This window comes from Lipotes vexillifer, unplaced genomic scaffold (genome assembly GCF_000442215.2).
Source record: "Lipotes vexillifer unplaced genomic scaffold, Lipotes_vexillifer_v1.1 scaffold164, whole genome shotgun sequence".
In the NCBI taxonomy this organism is placed as follows: domain Eukaryota; kingdom Metazoa; phylum Chordata; class Mammalia; order Artiodactyla; family Lipotidae; genus Lipotes; species Lipotes vexillifer.
In genome coordinates, this window is record NW_006789313.1 from 2,999,246 (window position 1) to 3,015,073 (window position 15,828).

The 15,828-nt window shown below is 40.8% G+C and overlaps 1 protein-coding gene across 2 annotated transcripts in view; it reads right to left on the reverse strand.

The window, feature by feature from the left end:
* The window catches only part of FMN1 (formin 1), a 409,376-nt gene that overhangs the window by 26,171 nt on the left and 367,377 nt on the right, over positions 1–15,828 (reverse strand). For both annotated transcript variants that reach the window (XM_007462518.1, XM_007462519.1), the window contains one exon: positions 3,899–3,950. In XM_007462518.1, the coding sequence (XP_007462580.1) occupies positions 3,899–3,950 (52 nt within the window). The remainder of the gene's footprint in view (positions 1–3,898; positions 3,951–15,828) is intronic.

Sequence of the window (15,828 nt, forward strand, 5' to 3'; positions counted from 1 at the left end):
GGGCCAGGTTTATTACTCAATGCTCTATCATCTGTTCAGACACAGCTTTTTTTTTTTTTTGTGGCCATCCTGAATACTGAGTTTCTAATGGAACGCTATTCAATGGCGATTGTAAAACCCTGAAGCCCCATTACTATTATGGAGCATACTTTCAACTCAGTCTCAGTTATTGGGCACTATGTATCTCATAAGATTTTATCACATTTCACAGATGAACTGTTAATTGATTCCATGGCTATGATTAGGTGAGATCCAAGCTGGAGCTGCAGCTCTGATTCCCATAAATTCTTTGTGCTTCTGTAAATAATAAATCTGTTTTTAATGCAAATTAAAACTACTGGTCAGGGAATTTTGGCTCCCAGTTATTAAAAGACTAGAAGTGCATAGGTGGAGAAAGGCAATAATTGCAGTAATTTCTTGAGGGACTTCTCTTTATAATTCCAAACACACATATTTTGGAGCGTAACCAGAAAGTAGCAATGTCCACTTTTGCCCAGGCATGACTCCTAATTCTGTGGCGGTCAAAACGCTGAATATACTTTTTATTTCATTCAAAATGAAAATTACATTGACTGTAGCATGGAAATTCGTAAGCAGAGAGGTCTGTAACCTAAAGGAACAGGCCATGAATTTCTTATGGAGTCACGGGCCTTCAGAACTGGAAGGGACGGACATGTCAGTCTGTCTAATGTTCCCATCTTACAGCTGAGAAAACAGAGACCCAGAAAGATGGAATGACCTTATTCATCGGCAGAGTTGGGTCCCCTGATTCTCCGTGAAATGCTTTTTCTGCTCTACCCACCCCCTGTTGTTCATACTCACTGACCCAGGCACTTAAGAAATAAAATAGTCATGCTTTGGTCTGTTTCCACGTTAGACACCGTTGCCACCTAAGTCATACGTAATGTGTGTTACCCCCAGCAAAGCACATCATTATTCTTGTCTCTTCATTATGTTTACCTTCAACAAAGAAACATATTTACTTGTGCAATGAATAGAGAAGAGAAAGTCTTCACTTTTAGTATTCAGAGGAGCAAATTATCTTCCTATTTTCCAGGATGACATAGTGAAGAGCACAGAAACTCCGCTCACTGTGCTTCAATGCCAGCAGTTCCAGCGTTATTTGGAGTGTCGACTGTGAGACCAAGATGTTGCAAGGATGGTACAGTTTCAGAGAATGACAGAATTGTTTGGTGGGTTATCACAGAGCTTGAGAAAAGCATGTCATCATCCTGTGGGCCACACTTTTCCCAACTCTGAATTGAACGATGTATCCTCACCACCTCTCCCCCGGGGAATCTGGGACGCCCTGCTTGCTAACCCTCAGAGAGTATGAAACCTAAAGGAAATAGTGAATTTCAGCATTCTTCCCCCCTATGTGTTTAAGTGAACCCCTTCAGGAGAACCAAAGCAAACAGATTTGCAGAGGATGGCCTGGCTTTGGCACTCTGCCACTTTAACAAAGTCACTCTGAGGATGTGTGTCTTATTGGGTTTCCCTTTGTTCCAGGAAAAGCCAAAAGCTAGAATATGAACCTACAACTATCTGATAAGGTCTAGACTACGTTCCTCCCCACCCACCCAGTCCCACTCCAAACACAACTCTCTTCCTTTCAAATTTAATTTTGATTCACAGAAGACTGATTATTGAAAACCGTCTGAAATTTGGGCATGAAAACTGCTGTTATTTGACAACAATATTGGAATTTCCTCCAAGAGACAAAGGGGCAATCGTGCTGTTTGAAATTTCTGTTTCTCAGCAGATAACTAAAATAGCTTTCAACATTGAAAAGATTTATTTCTCATCATATGTTGTGTTCTATAAAACTTTTCTGCTTCACTCTCAACTGTTCCCTGACTCCTTTTCTCTCTGCTATAATTCCTTGTCTGATTTCTATCTTTTCGATTCAGCTAAACATTTTGAGAGTTCAGCCAATGATTATATCAAAGAGCCCACGGCAAAGGGAACGGTTTTACTTTTGCAGTGTTGAGATGCCAGGGCGGAACATATCCGCTTATTGCCCCTCATGCATGCCTTTAGAAACTGCTGAGGAAAAGCAAATATTCCTTAGCCTCAGAGTAAATTGTTTCTCTTGAGAATACAACATAAGAATTTCCTAAATCTCACTCGAATGTTGCAACACTGACCACCAACCTCCTTCAAGACTGTAACCAAACAACTGTGGTTTCTACATTAAAGATGGGATCTAACATATTTCATGTATGACATGAAAGCTAGACTACCTTCACCACAAAGTCACGGAAAACGCTGACAACCGAAATTTATGACCCCCCCCCTCAGCATAGCTAACGCACAGCAGCAACTTCAGCCCCTCTCACAAGGGCCCCCTTTTCCTGAAGCAAGAATCCTGAAGAATTAGAAATTTGACATCCACCTTAGAAAGTGAAATTCTGCTCGGCCTGATACCCATGTGTTGATGGTCCTTTTTATGCCTATGGGATACGTCTATAACACAGACACACCAGCTTTACACACCGACGAAGGGAAGCTTACTACAGGGATCATGTAAGCTCTACAGGGGATAAGGCCAATAAAGGGGAACAGCCTAAAAATCTATAAACAGAATCATGTGATTGTCTTGGCTGTCAAAGATTATCATGGAGAGATGATAATCATGACCAAGAACACGTCTGCCCTTAGAAAGATGCAAGATTTGCCCTCGCCTTGCTTCCTCCTCCATATTTATTCTATTGGCACTTACAGCGGGAAGCAGGGCAAAATGTCAGTGTCTGTCAAGGCAGAACAGACAGCACTGACTATAGGCTTTCAGTACTCGCGGAAATTGTGGTGAGACGGGAGGAAAAACGTTCATTTCTAGAACTTGTTCACTTGCATTTAATGAAATCCCCTCCTCACACATTGGTAAAGCTCATTTTCCCTTATCTACTGTTTCCTGTCCTTATCTCTTATTTAACTTTCTAGTACTTGTAGAACTGGTCCCAGCAAAATTGATCTCAGCTCTCAGCCCTGGATATGAGAAAGCCTCAGTGTATTCCCCCCTCACCTTTCTAAGAGGGAGGGAGAGCCAAGCTGACTAACCTGGTCAACTGGAAAAAAGAAAGACCCCCATGAGGGATCACAGCCAATGATTACTGGGCTCTACCAGGTGAGGTGGATGGTTCCGCTTGGGTGTCTATTAAGAGAGGGAAGAACACAGAAGAGGCCTGAGGTAGGTGGGAGGTTGAATAGAAGACCTCTGGGGTCTCTTCCCCTTTTCTGTGCACATAGAGAGGAAAGTCCCTTCTCCCCATTTGTCCCTCGTTTACAATATGCTCCAGGATCTGAGGAAAGACATATGTCTCCTAGGTGTTTGGAATAAATGGTTTAATCTAGTTGTAACACTAAGAAGGATCCCGCTGTTCCCAGCGTCCGTGAAGTGTTTAGGAGCAGAGCAGTGGAGAAGAGGCAAACAGCTGGAAATGGTGTCCTGACTCCTGAGGCAGGGGAGTCACTTCTGGATGATTCCCTGCTTCTTGAGGAAAACTATGGCCAAGTCCTATTCCTGGAGCTTTCACTCTAGCTCTCCCTAGACTCTTATTGCTTCTGGATGCAGAGTCTTAGCAGATGGGGGTCAGAAGAATGGCTAGTCATTCATTTTGCTAAGTGAGATAAGCCAATTATAAAAGGGAAACATTCTGTATGATTCTGCTTACATGAGGTACCTTAGAGCAGTCAGAGTCACAGAGACAGAGAGTAGAATGGCGGTTGCCAGGGGCTGAAGGAAGGAGAGAACGGGGGAGTTATGGTTTAATGAGTACAGAGTTTGCCTTCAGAGAAGATGAAAAAGTTCTGGAGATGGTTGGTGTTGATGGTTCTTGATAATAACAAAAGAATGGCTAGGCAAAGAAAGACTTGGGGCCAATTCAGATCTGCTTACCTTTTCTGTGCATTCTCCAAGTGACTTTCTTCCACTGTATGCTCTTTTTTGGCTGTGAAAGAAATAATTATGGTTAAAATAGTATTTTCTTCCAGCATATCCTTTGTGTAATGTTCTAACTTTGATTATACCCATTCATTATCAAAATAAATCCGAATTCAGGGGTTGGAAGGCAATTGTACTCAATTCACTACATCCACTACCATGGCTTTCTTGATAACAGCTATAGCTAATGGTGGTCATATAATTCATGGTTCTCTCTGGGATAGTTTTGAAAGGGGGGAATATTACTAATTACTCTGGGCCAAGGCTTAAATTGTAACATACCTGGCCAGGCTGGATCACATGGTCAGCCTAGCTATAGCTGGCCTCTTTGGGAGCCTTGGCATGTGCTCAGCACTCCCCCTTTCCCCACAACAACCACTACCACAAAATAAACCCAGTACCACCTGCAGTAGTTCTGCTCAGATTCAAAGGAATTCACTGTAATCCTCGCATACTCTGTCTCTACACCTATGGTCTAGGGAAGCCTACGGTCTCTTTTCTGAGAATGTTTTTAAATGCACCGAAAAAATACTTAAAATTACTAAGGAAATCAACGATGCTGAGGTAGAATTCTGAATTTACAGATTAAGAACCCACACTCCGTAGGGACCACAGGGAAACTGGGAGGTTTCATTTGGGGGTGGTTCTTTTACATATTCTTCTCTCTGATCAGAAAATAAACATTGGGGTGCATGTGTCTTTTTGAATTATGGTTTTCTCTGGGTACATGCCCAGTAGTGGGATTGCTGGGTCATATGGTAGTTCTATTTTTAGTTTTTTAAGGAACCTCCATACTGTTCTTCATAGTGGTTGTATCAATTTACCATTCCCACCAACAGTGCAAGAGGGTTCCCTTTATTTATTATTTGTAGATTTTTGGATGACGGCCATTCTGATCAGTGTGAGGTGATACCTCATTGTAGTCTTGATTTCCATTTTTCTAGTAATTAGTGATGTTGAGCCTCTTTTCATGTGTTTGTTGGCCACCTGTATGTCTTCTTTGGAGAAATGTCTATTTAGGTCCTCCACCCATTTTTTGATTGGGTTATTTGCTTTTTTTTTTTTTTTTTTTTGCGGTACGCGGGCCTCTGAGTGCTGCGGCCTCTCCTGCTGCGGAGCACAGGCTCTGGACGTGCAGGCCCAGCGGCTATGGCTCACGGGCCCAGCCGCTCCGCGGCACGTGGGATCCTCCCGGACCGGGGCGTGAACCTGCGTCCCCTGCATCAGCAGGCGGACTCCCAACCACTGCGCCACAAGGGAAGCCCCTATTTGCTTTTTTGATATTGAGCTGCATGAGCTATTTCATCAACAGAGGAATGGATAAAGAATATGTGGTACATATATATAATGGAATAGTACTCAGCCACTAAAAGGAACGAAACTGGGTCATTTGTAGAGACGTGGATGGACTGTCATGCAGAGTGAAGTAAGTCAGAGAGAGAAAGTAAGTCAGAAGTAAGTCAGAAAGAGAAAAACAAATATCGTATACTAATGTATATGTGTGGAATCTAAAAAAGTTGTATAGGTGATCTCAGTTGCAAAGCAGAAATAGAGACACAGATGTAGAGATACGGATACCAAGGGGGAAGGTGGGGTGGAATGAATTGGGAGATGGGGATTGACATATGTACACTGTTGATACTATGTATAAAATAGGTAACTAATGAGAACCTACTGTATAGCACAGGGAACTCTACTCAGTGCACTATGGTGACCTATATGGGAAGGAAATCCAAAAAAGAAGGGATACATGTATACGTATAGCTGATTCACTTTGCTCTACAGTATAAACACACACAACATTGTAAAGCCACTATACTCCAATAAAAAAAAAGATAATACTGTCATATATGATAATACAACTCTTACACGAGTCATCTTAAAAATGTCTAGAAAAATCATCAAGTCATAATCTCTATGAGCCTTAAGATTCCTTTCATTTAGATACCCCATACTCTTGGGTTGGAAGAATTAATATCATTAAAATGGCCATACTACCCAAAGCAATCTACAGATTTAAAGTGACCCCTATCAAACTACCCATGACATTTTTCACAGAACTATAATAAATAATCCTAAAATTTCTATGGAATCATAAAAGACCCAAAATTGCCAAAGTAATCCTGAGGAAAAAGAAAAAAGCAAGAGGCATAACCCTCCCAGACTTCAGACAATAGTACGAAGCTCCAGTAATCGAAACAGCATGGTATTGGCACAAAAACAGACATATAGATCAATGAAAAAGAATAGAGAGTCCAGAATTAAACCCACACACCTATGGTCAAATAGTCTTTGACAAAGGAGACAAGGATATACAATGGGAAAAAGTCTCTTCAGTAAGTTGTCCAGCAAGCTGGACAGCCACATGCAAATCAATGAACTTAGAACACACCCTCATACTATACACAAAAATAAACTCAAAATGGCTTAAAGACTTAAATATAAGACATGATACCATAAAACTCCTAGAAGAGAACATAGGCAAAACATTCCCTGACATAAATGGTACCAATGTTTTCTTAGGTAAGTCTCCCAAGGCAACAGAAATAAAAGCAAAAATGAACAAATGGGACCAAGTCAAACTTACAAGCTTTTGCAAAGTGAAGGAAACCATAAACAAAATGAAAAGACAACCTACAGAATGGAAGAAAATACTTGCAAAAGATGTGATCAACAGGGGCTTAATTTCCAAAATATACAAACAGCTCATACAACTCAACGACAAAAAAACAAGTAACCTAATCGAAAAATGGGCAGAAAACCTAAGACATTTCTCCAAAGAAGACATACAGCTGGCCAACAGGCACATAAAAGATGAAAACTACAATGAGATCAGAGATTAAAACTACCTCACACCAGTCAGAATGGCCATCACTGAAAAGTATACAAATAACAAATGCTAGAGAGGGTGTGGAGAAAAGGGAACCCTCCTACACTGTTGGTGGCAAGGTAAGTTGGTGCAGCTATTATGAAGAACAGTATGGAGGTTCCTCAAAAAACTAAAAATAGAATTGCCATATGATCCAGCAATCCTACTCCTGGGCATATATCTGGACAAAACTATAATTCAAAAAGATAACATGCAACCCCAATGTTGATTGCAGCACTATTCACAGTAGCCAGCACATGGAAACAACCTAAATATCCATCAGCAGATGAATGGATAAAGAAGGTATGGTACATATATACAATGGAATATTACTCAGCCATAAAAGGGAATGAAATAATGCCATTTGCAGCGACATGGATGGACCTAGAGATTATCACACTAAGTGAAGTAAGACAGAAAGAGAAAGACAAACACCATATGATATCACATGTGGAATCTAAAATATGACACAAATGAACTTATCTATGAAACAGAAACAGACTCACCGACACAGAGAACAGACATGTGGTTGCCAAGGGGGAAGGGTATGGAGGAGGCATGGAGGGGGAGTTTGGGATTAGCAGATGCAAACTAGTATATATATAATGGATAAATGACAAGGTCCTCCTATATAGCACATGGAACTATATTCAATATCCTGTGATAAATGTAATGGAAAAGAATATTAAAAAATAAAAAAGAAGGTAGGGGGAAAAGCCTGGACCTGTCTAAGAGGCAAGAGACCATTGTTTCGGGGTGCGCGAGGAGAGGGGATTCAGAGCACTGCCTAAACGCGCTCCAGAGATGAGCGCAAGCCACGGCTATCAGCGTGGACACAAGAGACGGGCATGAAATGCTAAGGCTGCTGCTGCAGCCACCAAGAAGCCTGTGTGCAAGCACAGGTCACTACCCACACCTCCCCTCCTGGGAGCCTGAGCAGCTCGCCACTGCCAGGGTCCCGTGATCCAGAGACAACTTCCCCGGGAGAACACACAGCGCGCCTCAGGCTGTTGCAACGTCGTGTTGGCCTCTGCCGCCGCAGGCTGGCCCTGCATTCTATACCCCTCCCTTCCCCCCACCTGAGTGAGCCAGAGTCCCCTAATCAGCTGCTACTTTAACCCCGTCCTGACTGAGCGAAGAACAGACGCCCTCAGGCGACCTACACGCAGAGGCGGGGCCAAATCCAAAGATGAACCCCAGGAGCTGTGCGAACAAAGAAGAGAAAGGGAAATATCTCCCAGCAGCCTCAGGAGCAGCATATTAAATCTCCACAATCAACTTGCTGTACCCTGCATCTGTGGAATACCTGAATAGACAACGAATTATCCCAAAATTGAGGTGGTGAATATTGGGAGCAACAATATATATATATTTTACCTTTTCCTCTTTTTGTGAGTATGTATGTGTATGCTTCTTTGTGTCATTTTGTCAGTATAGCTTTGCTTTTACCATTTGTCCTAGGGTTTTGTCTGTTCGTTTTTTTTTTTAGTATAGTTTTTAGCACTTGTTATCATTGGTGGATTTGTTTTTTGGTTTGGTTGCTCTCCTCTTTCTTTTCTTTTTTTAATTACTTAAAAAATTTTTAATATGTTTAATAATTATTTTTTATTTTAATAACTTTATTTTTCCTCCCTCCCTCCCTTCCTTCCTTTCTTTCTTTTTTCTCCCTCTTCCTCTGAGCCGTGTGGCTTACAGGGTCTTGATGCTCCGGCCGGGTGTCAGGCCTGTGCATCTGAGGTGGGAGAGCCAAGTTCAGGACATTGGTCCACCAGATATCTCCCGGCTCCACGTAATATCAAACAGTGAAAACTCTCCCAGAGATCTCCATCTCAATGCTAAGACCCAGCTCCACTCAACGACCAGCAAGCTACAGTGCTGGACACCCTATGCCAAACAACTAGCAAGACAGGAACACAACCCCACCCATCAGCAGAGAGGCTGCCTAAAATCATAATGAAGTCACAGACACCCCAAAACACACCACCAGACACAGCCCTGCCCACCAGAAAGACAAGATCCAGACTCATCCACCAGAACACAGGTACTAGTCCCCTCTACCAGGAAGCCTACACAACCCACTGAACCAACCTTACCCACTGGGAACAGACACCAAAAACAATGGGAACGACAAACCTGCAGCCTGCAAAAAGGAGACCCCAAACACAGTAAGTTAAGCAAAATGAGAGGACAGAGAACACAGGGCAGATGAAGGAGAAAGGTAAAAACCCACCGGACCAAACAAATGAAATAGGCCGTCTGCCTGAAAAAGAATTCACAGTAGTGATAGTAAAGATGATCCAAAATCTTGGAAATAGAATGGAGAAAATACAAGAAACGTTTAACAAGGGCCTAGAAGAACGAAAGAGCAAGCAAACAATGCTGAACAACACAATAAATGAAATAAAAAATTCTCTAGAAGGAATCAATAGCAGAATAACTGAGGCAGAAGAACGGATAAGTGACCGGGAAGATAAAATAGTGGAAATAACTACTGCAGAGCAGAATAAAGAAAAAAGAATGAAAAGAATTGAGGACAGTCTCAGAGACCTCTGGGACAACATTAAACGCACCAACATTTGAATTATCAGGGTCCCAGAAGAAGAAGAGAAAAAGAAAGGGACTGAGAAAATATCTGAAGCGATTATAGTTGAAAACTTCCCTAATATGGGAAAGGAAATAGTTAATCAAGTCCAGGAAGCGCAGAGAGTCCCTCCCATACAGGATAAATCCAAGAAGAAACACGCCAAGACACATATTAATCAAATTATCAAAAATTAAATACAAAGAAAACATATTAAAAACAGCAAGGGAAAAAACAACTAATAACATACATGGGAATCCCCATAAGGTTAACAGATGATCTTTCAGCAGAAACTCTGCAGGCCAGAAGGGAGTGGCAGGACGTATTTAAAGTGATGAAAGGGGAAAACATACAATCAAGATTACTCTACCCAGCAAGGATCTCATTCAGATTCGACGGAGAAATTAAAACCTTTACAGACAAGCAAAAGCTAAGAGAATTCAGCACCACCAAACCAGCTTTACAACAAATGTTAAAGGAACTCCTCTAGGCAGGAAACAAAAGAGAAGGAAAAGACCTATAATAACAAACCCAAAACAATTAAGAAAATGGTAATAGGAACACAGATATCGATAATTACCTTAAATGTAAATGGATTAAATGCTCCAACCAAAAGACATAGACTGGCTGAATGGATACAAAAGCAAGACCTGTGTATATGCTGTCTACAAGAGACCCACTTCAGACCTAGGGACACATACAGACTGAAAGTGAGGGGATGGAAAAAGATATTCCATGCAAATGGAAATCAAAAGAAAGCTGGAGTAGCAGTTCTTCTATCAGATAAAACAGACTTTAGGGCTTCCCTGGTGGCACAGTGGTTGAGAGTCCACCTGCCGACGCAGGGGACACGGGTTCGTGCCCTAGTCCGGGAAGATCCCACATGCCACGGAGCGGCTGGGCCCGTGAGCCGTGGCCGCTGAGCCTGCACGTCCGGAACCTGCGCTGCACAACGGGAGAGGCCACAACAGTGAGAGGCCTGCGTACCGCAAAAAAAAAAAAGAAAAAAAAAATAGTTTAAAATATAGACTATTACAAGAGACAAAGAAGGACACTACATAATGATCAAGGGATCAGTCCAAGAAGAAGATATAACAGTTGTAAGTATTTATGCACCCATCGTAGGAGCACCTCAATACATAAGGCAAATACTAACAGCCATAAACGGGGGAAATGACAGTAACACAATCATAGTAGGAGACTTTAACACCCCACTTTCACCAGTGGACAGACCATCCGAAATGAAAACAAATAAGGAAACACAAGCTTTAAATAATGCTTAATTGGCATCATTAAAGTCCATGCTTAAGATGGACTTAATTGATATTTACAGGACATTCCATCCAAAACCAACAGAATACACTTTCTTCTCAAGTGCTCATGGAACATTCTCCAGGATAAATCATATCTTGGGTCACAAACCAAGCCTTGGTAAATTTAAGAAAATTGAAATTGTATCAAGTATTTTTTTTTTTACCACAATGCTATGAGACTAGATATCAATTACGGGGAAAAAAATCTGTAAAAAATACACACACATGGAGGCTAAACAGTACATTACTAAATAACCAAGAGATCACTGAAGGAATCAAAGAGGAAATCAAAAAATACCTAGAGACAAATTACAATGAAAACACGACAACCCAAAACCTATGGGATGAAGCAAAAGCAGTTCTAAGATGGAAGTTTAGAGCAATACAATCCTACCTCAAGAAACAAGAAACATCTCAAATAAACAACTTAACGTTACACCTAAAGCAATTAGAGAAAGAAGAACAAAAACCCCCCAAACTTCACGGAAGGAAAGAAATCATAAAGATCAGATCAGAAATAAATAAAAAAGCAATGAAGGAAATAATAGTAAATATCAAAAAAAATTAAAAGTTGGTTCTTAGAGAAGATAAACAAAATTGATAAACCTTTAGCCAGTCTCATCAAGAAAAGAAGGGAGAAGACTCAAATCAGTAGAATTAGCAATGAAAAAGGAGCAGTAACAACTGGCACTGCAGAAATACAAAGGGTCATGAGGGATTACTACAAGCAGCTCTATGCCAATAAAATGGACAGCCTGGAAGAAATGGACAAATTCTTAGAAAAGCACAACCTTCTGAGACTGAACCAGGAAGAAGTAGAAAATATAAACAGACCAATCACAAGCACTGAAATTGAGACTGCGATTAAAAAATCTTCCAACAAGCAAAAGCCCAGGACCAGATGGCTTCACAGGCAAATTCTATCAAACATTTAGTGAAGAGCTAACACCTATCCTTCCCAAACTCTTCCAAAATATAGCATAGGGAGGAACACTCCCAAACTCATTCTACGAGGCCACCATCACCCTGATACCAAAACCAGACAAAGATGTCACAAAGAAAGAAAACTACAGGCCAATATCACTGATGAACATGGATGCAAAAATCCTCAACAAAATACTAGGAAACAGAATCCAACAGCACATTAAAAGGACCATACACCATGATCAAGTGGGGTTTATCCCAGGAATGCAAGGATTCTTCAAAATATGCAAATCAATCAATGTGATACACCATATTAACAAACTGAAGGGTAAAAACCATATGATCATCTCAACAGATGCAGGAAAAGCTTTCGACAAAATTCGACACCCATTTATGATAAAAAAAAACTCTCCAGAAAGTAGGCATAGAAGGAACTTACCTCAACATAATAAAGGTCATATATGACAAACCCACAGCCAACATCATTCTCAATGGTGGAAAACTGAAACCATTTCCACTAAGATCAGGAACAAGACAAGGTTGCCCACTCTCACCACTATTATTCCACATAGTTTTGGAAGTTTTAGCCACAGCAATCAGAGAAGAAAAAGAAAGAAAAGGAATCAAAATCAGAAAAGAAGAAGTAAAACTGTCACTGTTTGCAGATGACATGATACTATACATAGATAACTCTAAAGATGCCACCAGAAAACTAGTAGAGTTAATAAATGAATTTGGTAGGGTAGCAGGATCCAAAATTAGCAGAACATAGCAGAACATATAGCAGTAAACTATAAGACACTGATGAAAGAAATTAAAGATGATACAAACAGGTGGAGAGCTATACCGTGTTCTTAGATTGGAAGAATCAACACTGTGAAAATGACTATACTACCCAAAGCAATCTACAGATTCAGTGCAATCCCTATCAAACTACCAATGGCATTTTTCACAGAACTAGAACAAAAAATTGCACAATTTGTATGGAAACACAAAAGACCCTGAATAGCCAAAACAATCTTGATAAAGAAAAACAGAGCTGGAGGAATCAGGTTCCCTGACTTCAGACTATACTACAAAGCTACTAGAAAGTAATCAAGACAGTATGGTAGTGGCATAAAAACAGAAATATAGATCAATGGAACAGGATAGAAAGCCCAGAGATAAACCCATGCACATATGGTCACCTTATTTTTGATAAAGGAGGCAAGAATATACAATGAAGAAAAGACAGCCTCTTCCATAAGTGGTGCTGGGAAAACTGGACAGCTACATGTAAAAGAATGAAATTAGAACACTCCCTAACAACATACACAAAAATAAACTCCAAGTGGATTAAAGACCTAAACGTAAGGCCAGACACTATAAAACTCTTAGAGGAAAACATAGGCAGAGCACTGTATGACATAAATCACAGCAAGATCCTTTTTGATCCACCTCCTAGAGAAATGGAAATAAAAACAAAAATAAACAAATGGGATCTAATGAAACTTAAAGGCTTTTGCACAGCAAAGGAAGCCATAAACAAGATGAAAAGACAGCCCTCAGAATGGGAGAAAATATTCGCAAATGAAGCAACTGACAAAGGATTAATCTCCAAAATTTACAAGCAGCTCATGCAGCTCAATATCAAAAAAACAAACAACCCAATCCAAAAATGGGCAGAAGATCTAAACAGACATTTCTCCAAAGAAGATATACAGATGGCCAACAAACACATGAAAGGATGCCCAACATCAAAATCATTAGAGAAATGCAAATCAAAAGTACAATGAGGTATCACCTCACACCACTCAGAATGGCCATCGTCAAATATCTATGAACAATGAATGCTGGAGAAGGTGTGGAGAAAAGGGAACCCTGTTGGGAATGTAAACTGATACAGCCACTATGGAGAACAGTATGAAGGTTCCTTAAAAAAACTAATAATAGAACTACCATACGACCCAGCTATCCCACTCTTTGGCATATACCCTGAGAAAAACATAATTCAAAAAGAGTCATGTACCACAATGTTCATTGCAGCTCTATTTACAATAGCCAGGACATGGAAGCAACCCAAGTGTCCACTGAAAGATGAATGGATAAAGAAGATGTGGCACACATATACAATGGAATTGTACTCAGCCATAAAAAGAAACGAAATTGAGTTATTTGTAGTGAGGTGGATGGATCTAGAGTCTGTCATACAGAGTGAAATAAGTCAGAAAGAGAAAAACAAATACCGTATGCTAACACATATATATGGAATCTTAAAAAAAAAAGAAAAAAATCGTTATGAAGAACCTAGGGCCAGGACAGGAATAAAGACACAGACGTAGAGAATGGACTTGAGGACACGGGGAAGGGCAAGGGGAAGCTGGGACGAAGTGAGAGAGTGGCACGGACATATATACACTACCAAATGTAAAACAGATAGCTAGTGGGAAGCAGCCGCATAGCACAGGGAGATCAGCTCGGTGCTTTGTGACCACCTGGAGGGGTGGGATAGGGAGGGTGGGAGGGAGACGCAAGAGGGAGGAGATATGGGGACATATGTGTATGTAGAGCTGATGCACTTTGTTATACAGCAGAAACGAACACACCATTGTAAAGCAATTAGACTCCAATAAAGATGTTAAAAAAATGTATACATATGTATAATTGAATCACTTTGCTGTAGAGGAGGAGAAAATAACACAACTTTGTAAATCAACTATACTTCAATTAAAACAAAGATTCCTTTCATTATGGCTACAATGATGCAAAATGAATGGGAAAAGAAAATCAGTTGTATCTAGGGCCTATGTTGTGATACTTGATGAAAGGTATTAAAGGATTTTAAAATATCACTGTTTAACGAAGCCTAGCTCTGCCATGTGCTACCTGTGTGACTAGGCAAGTCACTCATGATCAACTGTGTAGTTACGGCCTCCTCTGTCCTCTTAGCATAGCCACAGAGACTACCATCATACAGCTGTTATAAAGATTAAATGAGACAATACCTGTAAAGCCCTTAGCACCTAAGACACGCTCAATAAATGACGTGACAGGTATTACTGGCACCTCATCATCATTCACTTTATCACTGATGATAAAATGTAAATTCTGTCAAGTTACTCCCCTGCTCAGAACAGCTTGCCATCTCTCTTGACATAACCTCTGAGGTCTTCACAGTGGCCCCGAGGCCCTGCCAGTCTACCCCCTGGCTCCTCTGTGACATCTCCTCCTCCTTCCCATGTTCATTCCTTTCCAGCCTGGCTGGCCAGCTGGCTGATGGAGCACGCTGAGCACGTGCACTGGGGATCTTTGCACTTGCCTTTCCTCCTCCCTGGGGCCCCCTGCCCACAGTCTCTGCATGACTGGGCCCCTCACTCCATTAGGTCTCAGCTCAAACATCACCTTCTCTGATCCTGCTAAATTAAAGACCATTCCTTGCCATGTATCCTCCCCACCCTTTTCCCTATAGCCTCTGTCTACTTGACAGACTATGCAGTTACTCATTTGTTTATTATACGACATTGAATGGAAGCTTCAAGAGAGCAGCCACTTCACCTGGCCTGTTTTCTTTTGTGCCTTACACACGGAAAAGTGTCCACATATTAAATAAATTATTTTAGCTAAAAATGTATATATTGGACAATGGTTGCTTATAACAGAGAGATACTAAGTTTCCTAAACATAAAACTTTATATTCAGAATATGAACATAGGCTAAAGAAGAATGTCAGGCTAAAGTTGTATAGTAGTATCTCTAAGTCCAGTAAATTTCAACAAAAATATATTTTTATATTAAAGTGATTTGGCTTGGATAACGACATCCTTCTCGGTAAAGTCATAGTCATTGCTGTCTTTTGTGCTATGATTCCCCCCTATCCTCCTAGCAGGAATCTCTGTGAATTAGTCGGGTTCTTAGTCAATCAGATACAGAGAAGTGACTTACGTCTCTCATAGGCTACCAAGTTCCCCCAAATGTGAAACAAACTACTGGTTTGTTCTTATCCAGTGATTATTAATTATGCACATGGCCAAACAAGGGGGAAAATTCCTTTAAGGCATGAGTGATCTTCCTGGAGCACAGCTGTTGTTCTCCGTCACCAGGTGTTTCTAACTGGCCACTTGCACTCTGTGCTAAGCAGACTGTGGTCAACCCGTCATTGCATATAAATTTAGTGACGAGAAATACCCTCTCCAAACTGAATTAAGATGAGATTAAGATT